The 17,711-nt window shown below is 42.1% G+C and overlaps 1 protein-coding gene across 1 annotated transcript in view; it reads right to left on the bottom strand.

The window, feature by feature from the left end:
• Positions 1-17,711, bottom strand: part of cables1 (Cdk5 and Abl enzyme substrate 1) — a 193,716-nt gene that overhangs the window by 17,288 nt on the left and 158,717 nt on the right. The window contains exon 7 of the mRNA XM_072271720.1: positions 16,177-16,280. Within this exon, the coding sequence (XP_072127821.1) occupies positions 16,177-16,280 (104 nt within the window). The remainder of the gene's footprint in view (positions 1-16,176; positions 16,281-17,711) is intronic.

The following is a 17,711-nucleotide window of genomic DNA, read 5'->3' as shown; positions in this document are numbered from 1 at the left end:
CGTCGACTGCACCTCTTCCTACAGATGCTGCCTGGCCTGCTGCGTTCACCAGCAACTTTGATGTGTGTTGCTTGAATTTCCAGTATCTGCAGAATTCCTGTTGTTGGCTGTCTATTGGCCAGATTTCAGGCTTTTTTTTGGGTGGGGGTGGGCTATTTTTAGTTTAGTTTTTTCCATCTGGGCTGATCTGAAACTACAAATATGTCTGAATTGTCGTTACTTCCGGTTCCTCTTTAAACTTTTTTCCCTCTTCCTGTTTCATGAGTTTCCTGCGCAGTAAGATTAACCCTTTACATACCACATGGTTTATTCAAGTACAATGGATAATATCATTAACTTTGTTTCATGGAATACGAATAGTTTGAATCATCCAATTAAACGGAAGAAGGATTTTTAAGGTTTTTCATAGATTGAATGCTCAGATTATCTTTGCCCAGGAGACTCATGTAAGGAAGGAGGATAATCAGCGTTGTTTTAGGTTTTGGAAGGAACAACAATTTCACTCTAATTCACAGGATAAGGTGCAAGGAGTCTCAATTTTTATAGATTCCTCGATCTCATTTGTTCACTATGAAACAACTTCAGACCCGAATGGTAGACTTCTGTTAATTACTAGTTTATTTTATAATCAAAAGTTGTTACGTTAATATCTAGATACCGATTATCCTGAATTCTTTAAGCCTTTATTTGCATCTCTTCCTAATTTAAATTAATATACATTGATAATGGGCGGAGATTTTAACTGTTGCCTGAATCCCTCGATGGACAGGTCTGCGCCCAGTCAGTTACTTCCAAACAAATCCGCTATTTTTATGAACTCCTTTTTAGTTGACTCCAGAATTTTAGAAGTTTGGAGGTTTTTACATCCTAATGATAAAGAGTTCTCATATTTTTCTCATGAATATCATAATTACTCCAGAATTGACTACTTTTTCATTGACTCTTGATTAGTTTCATCTGTTACAGCCTATAAGTATGATGCAATTGCCGTCTCTGCGCCCCTGAAACTTTCAGTCAAATTAACTGATGTAACAATAGCAGTTCAATTCTACTCTGCTTCAGGACTTACATTTTGTTAACTTTATTAAAGAACAGATTGCCTTTTTCTTCTCAACTAATTTTACAGAAGAAATTTCCAGTGGGATATTATAGGACACTTTTAAAGCATATATCCGTAGGCAAATTATTTCATATTCTGCTGGATTGAAAAAATGAATTAATAATGAAATACGTACATTGGTTGATAAGATTAAAGAAATTGATAAAAAAAAAATTCTGTCACTCCTAATTTGGAGCTTTACAAAAAGAGAGTGGAACTTCAGATGCAACGCAGTTTATTATTAACATCCCCAATTAAAAATCAATTACTTAAATCTCAGAGTCAATTTTATATACATGGTGATAAATCAGATAAATTACTGGCCAACCAATTGAAAGCTACTTCGGCTAAACGTCAGATTATTAAAGTTTGTAATCAGGATGGTACATTGATGGTTGATCACGATGAAATTAATAAAGCTTTTCAAGAATTCCATATCTCTTTATACCAATCAGAATTCCTGATGATTCTACAATAATGCATGAATTTTTAAGAAAATTGAATATTCTGAAATTACCACTTAATGAATGTCTAACATTACATGAACCTATTATGGAAGAAGAAATAAAGAAAGCAATTTCTTTGATGAATTCTGGTAAAGCACCCGGCCTAGATGAGTATACAGTAGAATTTTTAAAATCTTTTTCAAGTTTACTTTCTCCTTGGTTATGTAGAATTTTTAAGGATGCCTTATTTGTAGGTAAATTACCACAATTCTTTTATGAAGCATCTATTTCTTTAATTCCTAAAAGAAAAAAAGACCCCACTGAATGTGCACCGTATAGACCTATATCCTTGTTGAATGTGGACTCCAAAATCTTTTCCAAAATATTAACAATTAGATTGGAAAATGTATTGCCACAAATTGTCTCTGATGACCAGACAGGATTTGTCAATAATCATTATCCGTATTTTAACGTTAGGAGGTTGATGAATGTTGTATATACTTCTTCATCTAAAACTCCAGAATGTGTTACTTTGCTTGCCGCCGAGAAGGCGTTTGATAGAGTCGAATGGGAATATTTATTTAACATCCTTGAGAAATTCAGTTTTAGCCCAAAATTCATATCTTGGATTAAATTGATATATCACACACCTTTGACTTCTGGACTTACTAATAATCAGAGATCCCCTTTTTTTTTAGGCTTTTTTGAGGTACCAGTCAGGGCTGTCCTTTCAGCCCTTTACTATTTGATATTGCCTTGGAGCCCTTGGCAATCGCTCTTCATGATTCACCCAATATATTTGGCATTATTTGTGGGAATGAGACGCATAAGGTATCATTATATGCAGATGACCTGTTACTATATATCTCTAATCCAGAGAAATCTATTCCTGCAGTAATATTATTACTTGCTCAGTTTAGTAGTTTTTCTGGTTATAAATTGAATCTTAATAAGACTGAGCTTTTCCCATTAAATATGCAAGTTCCAATCTATAGACAATCACCATTTAGACTGGTTACTGATTATTTTACTTATTTGGGTGTTAAAATTACTAAGAAGCATAAGGATCTATTTAAAGTTAACTTTTTTCCCTTAATTGATCATGTTAAACAACTGCTTACTAAATAGTCCCCATTGTCCCTATCATTGATTGGTCGAATCAATGCTATTAAGATGATTATTTTACCTAGATTTCTGTATCTATTTCAGGTGGTACCAATCTTTATCTCTAAATCCTTTTTGGTATTATTGATTCTTAAATTTCCTCATATATATGGCAGAATAAAAATCCTAGGTTAAGTAAGAAATACTTACAGAAATTTAAAAAATGGCGATTTGGCATTGCCGAACTTTAGTTCTATTATTGGGCAATTAGTATTCGATACCTAACGTTCTGGACGCAAGATTTGGATGAAATTCAATATCCACGATGGGTGAATCTCGAGTGTGAGTCAGTACGTGGTTCTTATTGGCTTCTATTTTAGGGGCTTCGCTTCCCTTTGCACTTATTAAACTGAATAAACAAATGATTAATCCAATAACTAAACATATAATATGAATATGGTTTCAATTTCGTAATTTTTTTGGATTGAATAAATTTATCCTATCAAGTCCTATTATATCCAATTTTTTCATCCAACCATCCAGAACTGATCAAGCTTTTCTTTTATGGAAAACAAAGGGAATAATATGTTTTTGTGATTTATTCATGGATAATTGTCTCATGTCCTTTGAGCAGTTGTCTGATAAATATAATTTGCCTAGATCACATTTTTTCAGATATTTACAGATTAGAAACTTTTTGAAGGTTATTTTACCTACTTTTCCGATATCACATCAAACTGAAATTACAGAAAATTTTTTAGGTTTAAACCCCTATCAAAAGAATTTAATAGCAATTGTTTATGATTTAATTCTGGAGAAAAATCTCCAACTAGTTAACACTTCTTCAATGTGTGCTAGACACGCTTTGATACAATTTAAGGTGGGTCATGGGGCCCATATGTCTAAGGATAAGTCAGCTTGTTTTGATGGTCATAAAATCCTGTCTGTGACGGATGTAATTCTGAGGTAGCTTCCTTGACACATATGTTTTGGACATGTCCTTTTTTGAAAAAATATTGGAAAGATATTTTTGACATTATTTCAGTAGTTTTACGTATTGATTTACAACCTCATCCTATTACTGAAATTTTTGGATTACCAGTGATAGACTCTATTCATTTATCCCCTTCAGCTTGTTGTTTGATTGCATTTGTTACATTAATAGCCAGAAGATCCATTTTATTTAAATGGAAAGATTCTAATCCCCCTACTACATTTCAATGGTTTTCCCAAACTATAACATGTTTAAACTTGGAGTGGTACCACTGATCCTTTGGTTAAATTTGAAGACACTTTGAGGCCATTTATTCAACATTTTCTTATGATGTAAGCTGACCTTTTCTGAATCCTTTTAAATAACTTTTTGTTTGTGTATAGAGGAGCAGAGTTAATGACAAATAATGATTTTAACAGATGAAATATGGCAGCCCAGTTTCTGTTTTGTGTTTTTTTAGTGTAGGGGTAAAAACTTCTTTTTGAATCTTTTTCATGTTCAACTATTAAGAGATTGGGGGGTTTAAATTAAATATGTTACTCGGAGTCTGTGTCTGTATATGTCAATCATTATTATTGTAATCCCGATCTCTTTGTATCATTATCATTGTTATGTTTATCAACTTGAAACTCAATAAAAAAGATTGAAAAAGAAAGAAAGAAAGAAATTCACTTTCCCACTCTCCCCTCAATTTGTGGCAGCTCGACAGCAGGAAAAGTTTTTGAAGGACAAACAAACAGAATCATTAATCGACCGACAGAGCGCAGCAAGCAGCCCCAGTTTCCCATCAACAACCTCACAGCAGGAGAGACAAGACATCAGTGGCGGACAGCTTCAAAGTTAATTAACAGACTGGGCCATTGCTTCTGCTGTGCTTATCCAGTAAATAACCAGCAACATAATCCAAACCAACGCATATAGTGTGTGTGGTGATGACACACACCTGCCACTGACCAAAGTCTAAGCTCTACAAAGTGTTCATCTCTTTCACTGATTAACCTTTTTAGGGATAGCTCAGGAGAGAGGCAATGTTTTAGAAATATACATGATGTGAAATTCTGATGAATCTTGGCTGGACAGATTGAAAACGAATCTCAGGGTCATATTTGGTGATACACACAGTGCTGTGCAATAGTTTTAGGCACATATGTATAGCTAGGGTGCCACAGACCTTTACACAGTACTGTAGTAATTTTATGTGTTGCACTGTACTGCTGCCACAAAAAAAAAAACAAAATTTCATGACATATGTGAGTGATGACGAACCTGATTCTGATATGAGTCTCTATTGTGGACTGAGAGTGGGAAAGGGAGAGGGGAGGGAGCAGGAAGCACAGACAGACACTCTGTAATGATCAATAAACCAATTGTTTGGAATCAAGTGAGCTTGCCTGGTGCTCAGGGCTGGGTGTGTCTGCACCCACTCCACCTCCTGCCACCTGTCCCTCACCCCTCCCCAGGCGCTCCACCCTCACCATTCACAATATCCTTTGCACCCACGAGATTTACTGACTCACTCTGCTCCACACTGACAAACACTGGTCTGTGTACAGGTCTCAGATACCCTAGCTGTATATATGTGCCTCAGATAGTACTGTATGTACTTTGATAATGAATTTATTTTGAACTTTGAGAATCCTTTATGGCAGTATTGCCAAATTCCAGGCATTGGAGATATACTGTTGTTGTGGCTAATGTTACACGTACAGAAAGACACAAATTTAGAGCAAAGAACAACACAGTGCGTGCCATTTGATTGTGCCGACCATCTAAAACCTACTCCACTCTTTCGGAAAGGAGGAAGCAGAAAGGAAACTATAGACCAGTTAGACTGACCCCAGTGGTTGGAAAGATACATGTTAGGTAGAGCGAAATACATGTTAGTAGGGAAGTGGTGTTAGGTAAATTGAGGGGATTAAAGGCAGATAAATCCCCAGGGCCAGATGGTCTGCATCCCAGAGTGCTTAAGGAAGTAGCCCAAGAAATAGTGGATGCATTAGTGATAATTTTTCAAAACTCGTTAGATTCTGGACTAGTTCCTGAGGATTGGAGGGTGGCTAATGTAACCCCACTTTTTAAAAAAGGAGGGAGAGAGAAACCGGGGAATTATAGACCAGTTAGCCTAACGTCGGTGGTGGGGAAACTGCTGGAGTCAGTTATCAAAGATGTGATGACAGCACATTTGGAAAGCAGTGAAATCATCGGACAAAGTCAGCATGGATTTGTGAGAGGAAAATCATGTCTGACGAATCTCATAGAATTTTTTGAGGATGTAACTAGTAGAGTGGATGGGGAGAACCAGTGGATGTGGTATATTTGGATTTTCAAAAGGCTTTTGACAAGGTCCCACGCAGGAGATTAGTGTGCAAACTTAAAGCACACAGTATTGGGGGTAAGGTATTGATGTGGATAGAGAATTGGTTAGCAGACAGGAAGCAAAGAGTGGGAATAAACGGGACCTTTTCAGAATGGCAGGCAGTGACTAGTGGGGTACCGCAAGGCTCAGTGCTGGGACCCCAGTTGTTTACAATATATATTAATGACTTGGATGAGGGAATTAAATGCAGCATCTCCAAGTTTGCGGATGACACGAAGCTGGGCGGCAGTGTTAGCTGTGAGGAGGATGCTAAGAGGATGCAGGGTGACTTGGATAGGTTGAGTGAGTGGGCAAATTCATGGCAGATGCAATTTAATGTGGATAAATGTGAAGTTATCCACTTTGGTGGCAAAAATAGGAAAACAGATTATTATCTGAATGGTGGCCGATTAGGAAAAGGGGAGGTGCAACGAGACCTGGGTGTCATTATACACCAGTCATTGAAAGTGGGCAGGCAGGTACAGCAGGAGGTGAAAAAGGCGAATGGTATGCTGGCATTCATAGCAAGAGGATTCAAGTACAGGAGCAGGGAGGTACTACTGCAGTTGTACAAGACCTTGGTGAGACCACACCTGGAGTATTGTGTGCAGTTTTGGTCCCCTAATCTGAGGAAAGACATCCTTGCCATAGAGGGAATACAAAGAAGGTTCATCAGATTGATTCCTGGGATGGCAGGACTTTCATATGAAGAAAGACTGGATCAACTAGGCTTGTACTCGTTGGAATTTAGAAGATTGAGGGGGGATCTGATTGAAACGTATAAAATCCTAAAGGGATTAGACAGGCTAGATGCGGGAAGATTGTTCCCGATGTTGGGGAAGTCCAGAACAAGGGGTCACGGTTTGAGGATAAAGGCGAAGCCTTTTAGGACTGAGATTAGGAAAAACTTCTTCACACAGAGAGTGGTGAATCTGTGGAATTCTCTGCCACAGGAAACAGTTGAGGCCAGTTCATTGGCTATATTTAAGAGGGAGTTAGATATGGCCCTTGTGGCTAGGGGGATCGGGGGTATGGAGCGAAGGCTGGTGCAGGGTTCTGAGTTGGATGATCAGCCAAGATCATAATAAATGGCGGTGCAGGCTCGAAGGGCCGAATGGCCTACTCCTGCACCTATTTTCTATGTTTCTATATCGGAGTCAATTGTTAAGGATGAGGTTCTGGAGGACTTGGTGCCATAGGACAAGATAGGACAAAGTCAGCATGGTTTTCCTGAGGGAGAATCTTGCCTGATGAGCCTTTTGGAATTCTTTGAGGAGATTACAAGTAGGATAGATGAAGGGGATGCAGTCAGCATTGTATATTTGGACTTCCAGAAGGCCTTTGACAAGGTGCCACACATGAGGCTACTTACCAAGTTAAGAGCCCATGGAATTGCAGAAAAGTTACTGGCATGGTTAGAGCATTGGCTAATCGGTAGGTGGTAGCGAGTAGGAATAAATCAATCCTTTCCTGGTTGGCTACAGTGACTAGTGCTGTTCTGCAGGGGTCAGTGTTGGGACCACTTCTTTTTATGCTGTATATCAATAATTTAGATGATAGAATAGATGCTTTTGTTGCCAATTTTGCAGATGATACGAAGATTGGTGGAGGAGCAGATCGTGTAGAGGAAACAAGTAGGCTGCAGAATAACTTACACATAGAAACATAGAAAACCTTCAGCACAATACAGGCCCTTCGGCCCACAGAGCTGTGCCGAACATGTCCTTACCTTAGAAATTACCAAGGGTTACCCATAGCCCTCTATTTTTCTGAGCTCCATGTACCCATCCAGGAATCTCTTAAAAGACCCTATCGTATCCGCCTCCACCACCGTCACCAGCAGCTCATTCCACGCACTCACCAGTCTCTGTGTAAAAAACTTACCCCTGACATCTCCTCTGTACCTGCTTCCAAGCACCTTAAAACTGTGCCTTCTCGTGCTAGGCATTTAAGCCCTGGGAGAAAGCCTCTGACTATCCACATGATCAATGCCTCTTATCATCCTACACACCTCTATCAGGTCACCTCTCATCCTCCGTTGCTCCAAGGAAAAAAGGCCGAGTTCACTCAACCAATTCTCATAAGGCATGCTCCCCAATCCAGGCAACATCCTTGTAAATCTCCTCTGCACGCTTTCTATGGTTTCCACGTCCTTCCTGTAGTGAGGCGACCAGAACTGAGCACAGTACTCCAAGTGGGGTCTGACCAGGGTCCTATATAGCTGCAACATTACCTCTCGCTCCTAAACTCAGTCCCATGATTGATGAAGGCCAATGCACCGTATGCCTTCTTAACCACAGAGTCAACCTGCATAGCAGCATTGAGTGTCCTATGGACTCAGGCTCCAAGATCCCTCTGATCCTCCACACTGCCAAGAGTCTTAACATTAATACTATATTCTATCATCATATTTGACCTACCAAAATGAACCACTTCACACTTATCTGGATTGAACTCCATCTGCCACTTCTCAGCCCAGATTTGCATCCTATCAATGTCCTGCTGTAACCTCTGACAGCCCTCCACACTGTCCACCACACCCCCAACCTTTGTGTCATCAGCAAATTTATTAACCCATCCCTCCACTTCTTCATCTAGGTTATTTATAAAAATCACGAAGAGTAGGGGTCCCAGACAGATTCCCGAGGCGCACCTGCAGAATATGACCCATTTACAACCACTCTTTGCCTTCTGTGGGCAAGTCAATTCTGGATCCACAAAGCAATGTCTCCTCGGATCCCATGCCTCCTTACTTTCTCAATAAGCCTTGCATGGGGTATCTTATCAAATGTCTTGCTGAAATCCATATACACTACATCTACCACTCTACCATCATCAATGTGTTTAGTCACATCCTCAAAAAATTCAATCAGGCTTGTAAGGCACAACCTGCCTTTGACAAAGCCGTGCTGACTATTCATAATCATATTATGCCTCTCCAGATGTTCATAAGCTTTCTACCTAACTCTCTCAATTCTTTTTCAGGACCTCATTGCTTTTCCTCCTATGTGACTGGTTCCAATACGTATCCCCCTCCATTAACTAAATACTTCCCTATATACTCTGCTCCTATTCCTGTCTGAGGCTTAGTAAAGATAGGGGGAGTTGTAGTCACCATCACAGTTATAGTAATGTACAGTGCAAAAACAGGCCCTGTATCTAGTCCATGCCGAAACCATTTAAACTGCCTACTCCCACTAACCTGCATTGGGACCATAGCCCTCCATACCCCTATCATCTACATACCTATCCAAGCTTTGCTTAACTGTTGAAATCACGCTCACATGCACCACCTAGTCTGGCAGCTTGTTCCACACTCTCATGACTGTCTGAATGAAGAAGTTTCCCTTCATATCCCCTTTAAACTTTTCACCTTTCATTCTTAACCCATGACCTCTGGTTGTAGTGCAACCCAATCTCAGTGCAAATGTCCTGCTGGCACTTGTCCTGTCTACACCCCTCATAATTTTGTATACCTCTATCAAATCTCCCAAATGCAGAGGTTGTTTACGAGTAAAGTCGTAATTCTTTCAAGCTTTCCTTGTAACTCATGTCATCTAATCCCAGTAGCATCTTGTAAATTTTCTGTGTACTCTTTCAACCTTATTTACATCTTTTCTGTGGGTAGGTAACCAAACTGCACACAATACCAGACATCCCACCCTGCAAAAGCTCATTTCAGAGAGGTAGCACCATCAATTTGCGGGAGACTCCCAGAACTTCCGGGAGAGGTGGGATGTCTGCAATAGAGTAGCTCCTTAGCAGCTAGCCAGCTAGCTTAAATAACGTTAGCTATGCTAATGAATGAATAAACTCACTTCAACATTTTACAGTCTTAACCCATCACGGGCAATAGAAAAGTCACTGTTGCAAACAGTGCAGCAAGCAACACTGTCATTATTTTTGATCCCTATTAGGCAGGGGTACAATTTGGTGTAGTCTGGGGTGAAGTACGTTTTATATTTTCTTTTTTTGGAACACTCTGCCATGGCGCTCTCTCTCTCTCCCTCTCGCGCTCTCTCTCACTCGCTCTCTCTCGCGCTCTCTCTTGCTTTCTCTCTCGCTCCCAAAAAAATCGATTTCCGGGATATTGTATATAATTTACAGGCATCAGGGAGCCGCTATCAATATGTGGGAGACTCCCGCCATTTCCGGGAGAGGTGGGATGTCTGCAATACTCCAAATTGGACCTCACCAACATCTTATACAACTTCAACATAACATTCTATGTCCTGTACATAATATTTTGATTTATTAAGACCAATGTGCCAAAAGCCTTCTTTACGACCCTATCTCGCTGTGACATCACTTTCAAACATTATGGACCTGTTTTCCCAGATCCCTTTGCCCTACCACAATTCTCACTGTGTAAGACCTGCCCTGGTTGGTCCTACCAAAGTGCAAAACCCTGCACTTGTCTGCATTAAATTCCACCTGCTATGTTTCAGCCCATTTTTCCAGCTGGTCCAGATCCCGCTGCACGCACTGATGGCCTTCCTCACGGTCCACTACACCCCTAATCTTGATGTCATCCACAAATTTGCTGATCCATTTAACCACTATCATCCAGATCATTGATACAGATGGCAAACAACAATGGACCCAGCACCGATCCATGTGGACCCACAGGCCTCCAGTCAAAAAGGCCACCATCTACTAATTTCCTCCGAAAATTCTATAAGATTGGTCAGACATGACCTACAATGAACAAAGCCACATTGACTATCTTTAATCAGTTCACATCTATCCAAATACTTATCTACCTGGTCCCTTAGAACACCTTCCAATAAATTTCCCACTACTGATGTCAGGCTTACCGGCCTGTAAGTATCCGTGTTTATTATTGGGGCCTTTGATAAACAGTGGAACAGCATAAGCAGTGCTCCATCACACACATAAAATACTGCAGGAGCTCAGCTGGCTAGGCAGCATCAATGGAACGGAACAGAGAGATTTATCAGTACTGGAAAGGAAAAGGAGTGAGCGTAAGACAGTAAGGGGAGGGGAGAGGGAAGTGCAAAATGGCAGGTGATAGGAGAGGGGGAGGGGTGAAGCAAAAACCTGGGAAGTTGATTGGTGAAAGAAATAAAGGGCTGGAGAAAGGGGGAATCTGAAGGAGAGAACAGAAGACCATGGAAGAAAGGGAAGTAAGAGAAGCATCAGAGGGAGGTGTTGGTGAGGTAAGGAGATAAGACCAGAGAGGGAAACAGGAATGGAGAATGGTGAAGGAGAGGAGGGGCTGGGGTAATTACCTGAAGTTGGAGAAATCAATGTTCATGCCAGCAGGTTGGAGGCTACCCAGACAGAACATAAGATGTTGCTCCTCCAACCTGGGCATGGCCTCATCGTGGCAGCGGAGGAGGCCATGGATTGAAATGTTGGAATGGGAATGGGAAGTACAATTGAAAAGGGTGGCCACCGGGAGATCTCACTTCCAGTGGCCTTCAGAGCAAAGGTGCTCGACAAAGCAGCCTTCCAATCTACGTCAGGTCTCACTGATACACGGGAAGCCAGCCCAGGAGCACCAGATACAGTAGATTGCCCCAACAGACTCGCAGGTGGAGTGTTGCCTCACCTGGAAGAACAGTTTGTGGTTCTGAATGCTATTGAGGGAGGAGGTGTACTGGCAGAGTTTGACAGATTCTTGATTAGTCAGGGCATGAAGGGATACAGGGAGAAGGCAGGAGATTGAGGAGGCTGAGAAGAAAATTGCAAGGCCATGATGAAAAACAGATTCGATGGGCTAAATGGCCTAATTCTGCTTCAATACTTTATAGTCTTATAGAAATGGAAGAGATGCGGCCGAGGGCAGCATTGGTGGTGGAGGAAGGAAAGCCTCTTGCTTTGAAGATGGAGAGCATTTCAGTAGTTCTGGAATAAAAAGCCTCATCCTGAGAGCAGATGTGGTGGAGAGAGAGGAACTGAGAGATGGGGATGGTATTTTTACAAGTGACAGGATGAGAAGAGGTATAGTCCAGGTAGAGTCAATAGGTTTATAAAAGATATCAGGAGAAAGACAGTCTCCAAAGATGGTGACAGAGAGATTGAGAAAGGGGAGAGAGAGACCATGTAAATTTGAGGGCAGGGTGGAAGTTGGAGGTAAAGTTGATGAAATCGACAAGCTGAATTTCCCCCAGGATCAATAAAGTATGACTATGACTATGACTAGGAGCAGGAAGCAACGTCAATGCAGTCATCAATGCAGCGTAGAAAGAGTTGGGGAGCAATGCCGGTGTAGACTTGGGACATGGACTGCTCCTCATAGCTGATGAAATGGCAGGCATAGCTGAGACCCATGTGGGTGCCCAGAGCTACACCTGTGGTTTGAAGAAAGTGGTTGGAGCAGAAGGAGAAATGATTGAGGGTGCGAACGAGTTCCACCTGACGGAGGAGATTGGCGGTGGTACCCTGAGTTCACCCAGCATTTTGTGTACGTCGCTTGCAATTTCCAGCAGCTGCAGATTTTGTCATGTTTGTTAACTGTTTCCAGTCTTCCTGTGCCTCACCTTCTACCACACCTACTGTACATTGAAACATACAGTGAAATATGACAAACAACAGGAATTCTGCAGATGCTGGAAATTCAAGCAACACACATCAAAGTTGCTGGTGAACGCAGCAGGCCAGGCAGCATCTCTAGGAAGAGGTACAGTCGACGTTTCAGGCCGAGACCCGAACGAAGTGAAATATGACATTATGTTTCTGAAACGTTCTCCCACTGAGAGTTCTGACACCTGACATGGTTCAATGCTGAGCACCAAATCCAATATAGATTCTCCTCCAGTCAGCTTGTCTAAATATTGTGTCAGGATTTCTTCCTGGACACACCAAACAAATTTCACCCATCGAAACCTTTTGCATGAAGGAGGTACCAATCAATATTAAAGAAGTTGACCTGACTAATTGAGAACCTGTCTACCTCTGCTTTAAATATACTCAGTAACTTGACCTCTGCAACCATCTGTGGCAATGGTCACCATCCTTGTGGTGACCAGAACTGCACTTTACAATTCATCTGTGGTCTAATTAGTGTTTAATAGAGTTACACCTGTAAATGCCCATTGTGAACACTGTGAGCACCTTTGGACCAATTATTTGAGAAAGGATGTGGAGAGGGTTCAGAGGAGGTTCACGAATATGATTCCAGGAATGAAAGAGTTAATGTATGAGGAGTGTTTGGGCCTGTAGTGCCGAAGTTCAGAAGAGTGAGAGGTGAAACTCACTGAAACCTATGAAATATTGAAAGCACTAGATAGAGTGGATGTGGAGAGGATGTTTCCCATAGTGGTGGAGTCTCAGACCAGAGGGCACAGATAGAGTGAGTGTGGAGAGGATGCTTCCCATAGTGGTGGAGTCTAGGACCAGAGGGCACAGATAGAGTGGGTGTGGAGACAATGTTTCCTGTAGTGGGAAAGTCTCAGACCAGAGGGCACAGATAGAGTGGGTGTGGAGACGATGTTTCCCATAGTGGGGGAGTCTAGGACCAGAGGACATAGCCTCAGTACAGAGGAACTGCCATTTAGAACAGAGATAGAGAGAAATTTCTTTAGCCAGAGGGTGGTGAATCTGTGGAACTTATTGCTATATATGGCTGTGGAGGCCAAATCATTTGATATATTTAAAGCGGAGGTTGATAGGTTCTCGATTAATAAGGGTGTCATTGACTACAGGGAGAAGGCATGAGAACAGGGTTGAGAGGGATAATAAATTGACCATGAAGGAGTGGTGGAGTGGACTCCACGGCCGCTCTTGTATCTTGGCAGCACTCCATTAGATCCTAACACTATAAAACATAGGGACAGAAGTAGGCCATTCAGCCCATTGATTCTAGTGTGCCATTCAATCATGCGCTGATCCAATTCTTCCAGTCACCTCCACTCCTCTGCCTTCTCTCCATACCCTTTGATGCCCTGGCTAACCAAGAACCTATCTATCTCTGCCTTAAATACACCCAATGACTTGGCCTCCACAGCCACTTGTGGCAACAAATTCCACAGATACTAAAGTAATTTCTCTACATCTCTGTTCTAAATGGACGTCCTTCAATCCTGAAGTCTTGCACTCTTGTCCGAGACTCCCCTACCATGGGAAATAACTTTGCCGTACCTAATCTGTTCAGGCCTTTTAACATTCGGAATGTTTCTATGAGATCCCCTCTCCTTCTCCTGAACTCCAGGGAATACAGCCCAAAAGCTGCCAGATGTTCCTCATATGGTAACCCTTTCATTCCTGGAATCATTCTCATGAATCCTCTCTGGACCCTCTGCAATGTCAGTATATCCTTTCTAAAATAAGAGCCCAAAACTGCTCACAATACACCAAGTGTGGTCTCATGAGTGCCTTATAGAGTCTCAACATCACATCCCTGTGCTTGTATTCCATAACCTCTAGAAATGAATGCCAACATTGCATTTACCATCTTCGCCACAGACTCAACTTGGAGGTTAACCTTTAGGGTATCCTGCATAACAGCTGTCAAGTCCCTTTGCATCTCTGCATTTTGAATTCTCTCTCCATCTAAATAATAGTCTGCCTGTTTATTTCTTCCACCAAAGTACATGACCATACACTTTCCATCGTATGGTCTCCCAGCTGTTATAATCTATTCCCAGTCTAATAAAGACAGTTATTCTATTTGTGAGGATGCCGTGTTGGCACTATAATGTGTGTCCGCTCTTGTGGGCTGACCCCAGCACATCCTCGGGTTGTGCTAGTTGTTCACGCAAATGTCATATTTCACTGTAGAGTAGGCGTGCTAAATAAATCTGAATCTGCTTCTCAGCCACATAGACTACTGCCAGTTATGGTCTTACTACTCATTGTACACCCATGATTGTGTAGCCAAGTTTCCATCAAATTCAATATATAAGTTTGCTGATGACAACACAATTGTAGGCCGTATCTTGGGTAATGATGAGTTTGAGTACAGACGGGGAATTAAGAACCTGGTGGCATGGTGCGAAGACAATAGCCTATCCCTCAACGTCAGCAAGACGAAGGAATTGGTTGTTGACTTCAGAAGGAGTAGCGGACCGCACGGCCCAACTTGCATCGGTGGTGCGCAAGTGGAACAGGTCAAAAGCTATAAGTTCCTCGGGGTCAATATCACAAATGACCTGACTTGGTCCAACCAAGCAGAGTTCACTGCCAAGAAGGCCCACCAGCACCTTTACTTCCTGAGAAAACTAAAGAAATTTGGCCTGTCCCCGAAAGCCCTCACTAATTTTTATAGATGCACCGTAGAAAGCATTCTTCTAGAGTGCATCACAACCTGGTATGGAAGTTGTCCTGTCCAAGACCGAAAGAAGCTGCAGAAGATCGTGAACACGGCGCAGCACATCACACAAACCAATCTTCCGTCCTTGGACTCACTTTACACCGCACGCTGTTGGAGCAGTGCTGCCAGGATAATCAAGGACACGACCCACCCAGCCAACACACTTTTCGTCCCTCTTCCCTCTGGGAGAAGGCTCAGGAGCTTGAAGGCTCGTACGGCCAGATTTGGGAACAGCTTCTTTCCAACTGTGATAAGACTGCTGACGGATCCTGACCCGGATCTGGGCCGTACCCTCCAAATATCCGGACCTGCCTCTCGGTTTTTTTGCACTACCTTACTTCCCATTTTTATATTTTCTATTTATGATTTATAATTTAAATTTTTAATATTTACTAATTTTAACTATTTTTAATACTTAATATTTGTAATCCAGGGAGTGGGAAGTGCAGAATCAAATATCGCTGTGATGATTGTACGTTCTAGTACCAATTGTTTGGCGACAATAATGTATAAAGTATAAATAGTTTAAAAAAACAAAATATTGTATATACAGAAAATCCAGAATTAGCACATTTTAAACAGCAAGCATTATTTTCTGAATTTTATCAATGTCTGGATGTTTAGCCTAGTCCCATACATATCCTTGAGAATTTCACCTTGAAGTCTGTTTCTCAACAAAAACAAGATTAACGCCCACACGCTGCCCCAATTGTTTGTCACTGTACAGGCTGTTTAAAGGTGCTGAATGTTATGCACTATTCACAATATTTTTTCCACGGTAATCTCTTACAGTGCTTTTTCAGATGACAGGGAGATGCTTGCCAAACCAACAGTTTTGTTTTGACCGTTCAGCTCCATAAAACCACAGCGCACAAGCCAGTGGAATGTGCCGGCACCTACCATGTAGGAAGGGAAAATGAGAACTCGCTTGTGTTTTCCACACGGCCACTGCGGGTCGTCCACCAGGTTGGGATCGTACTCTGCAAACTCTGTCACTTCAGTACCTGTGAGGAAACACCAGCGTTAATCCATTCCGTCTGGGTAGCCTCCACCCTGATGGCATGAATATTGATTTCTTCAACTTCCGGTAATGCCCCCCACTTCACCATTCCCCGTCCCCTTTTCCCTCTCTCATCTTATCTCCTTGCCTGCCCGTCACCTCCCTCTGGTGCTTCCCCCACCGCCTCGTCTTTATTCCATGGCTTTCTGTCCTCTCCTGTCACTCTCCAGCATTGTAACCCTTTCACCATTCAATTTTTCAGCTCTTCATCCACACCCCTCCCAGTTTCCCCTGTCATCTTGTGATCCTCTCTCCCCTTACCCCACCTTTTCAATCTACTCCTCGTCTCTTTTCCTCCAGTCCTGCCGAAGGGTCTCGGCTCAAAATGGTGACTGTACACTTTTCCACAGATGCTATGGATCCCATTTTCTATGTTTTCTATGCTGCCTGGCCTGCTGAGTTCCTCCAGCATTTGGTGTTGTGTTGCTCGGATTTCCAGCATTGGCACATTTTCTCTTGTTTGTGCTATAAAAGCTTCATTCTACATGGCAGCACAGTGGTGTATCAGTTACCTCAATGCCGATACAGCAGCAACAAACCGGGATAAAGTCCCAACCACTGGTTGTATGAAGTTTGTATGCTCTCCCCATAGTCAGGTGGGTGCTTCCGTATCCTCGCACTTTCCAAAGACGTACAGATTGGTAGGTTAAACGGTCAGAGGGCTGGAATTGGGGAGAGTGGGCTCATTGGGCCAGAAGTGTACTCTATTCCAGAGGAGTAGAGCATAGGAGCAGGGATGTGATGTTGATGCTCTATAAGGCGCTGGTGAGACCTCACTTGGAGTACTATGAGCAGTTTTGGTCTCCTTATTTAAGAAAGGATGTGCTGACGTTGGAGAGGGTACAGAGAAGATTCACTAGAATGATTCCAGGAAAGAGAGGGTTAACATATGAGGAATGTTTGTCCGCTCTTGGACTGTATTCCTTGGAGTTTAGAAGAATGAGGAGAGACCTCATACAAACATTTCGAATGTTAAAAGGCATGGACAGAATGGATGTAGCAAAGTTGCTTCCCATGATGGGGGAGTCTAGTACGAGAGGGCATGACTTAAGGATTGAAGGGCACCCATTCAGAACAGAAATGCGAAGAAATGTTTTTAGCCAGAGGGTGGTGAATCTATGGAATTTGTTGCCACGGGCAGCAGTGGAGGCCAAGTCATTGGGTGTATTTAAGGCAGAGATTGATAGGTATCTGAGTAGCCAGGGCATCAAAGGTTATGGTGAGAAGGCAGGGCAGTGGAACTTAATGGGAGAATGGATCAGCTCATGATAAAATGGCAGAGCAGACTCGATGGGCCGAATGGCCGACTTCTGCTCCTTTGTCTTATGGTCTAAATAAACAAACAGAATTCAGGACTTCCTCACATTTCCAACTT

Source organism: Mobula birostris, chromosome 1 (assembly GCF_030028105.1).
Source record: "Mobula birostris isolate sMobBir1 chromosome 1, sMobBir1.hap1, whole genome shotgun sequence".
NCBI lineage: Eukaryota > Metazoa > Chordata > Chondrichthyes > Myliobatiformes > Myliobatidae > Mobula > Mobula birostris.
Note: the sequence above shows the minus strand (reverse complement) of the source record. Positions and strands in the feature narration are given on the sequence as shown.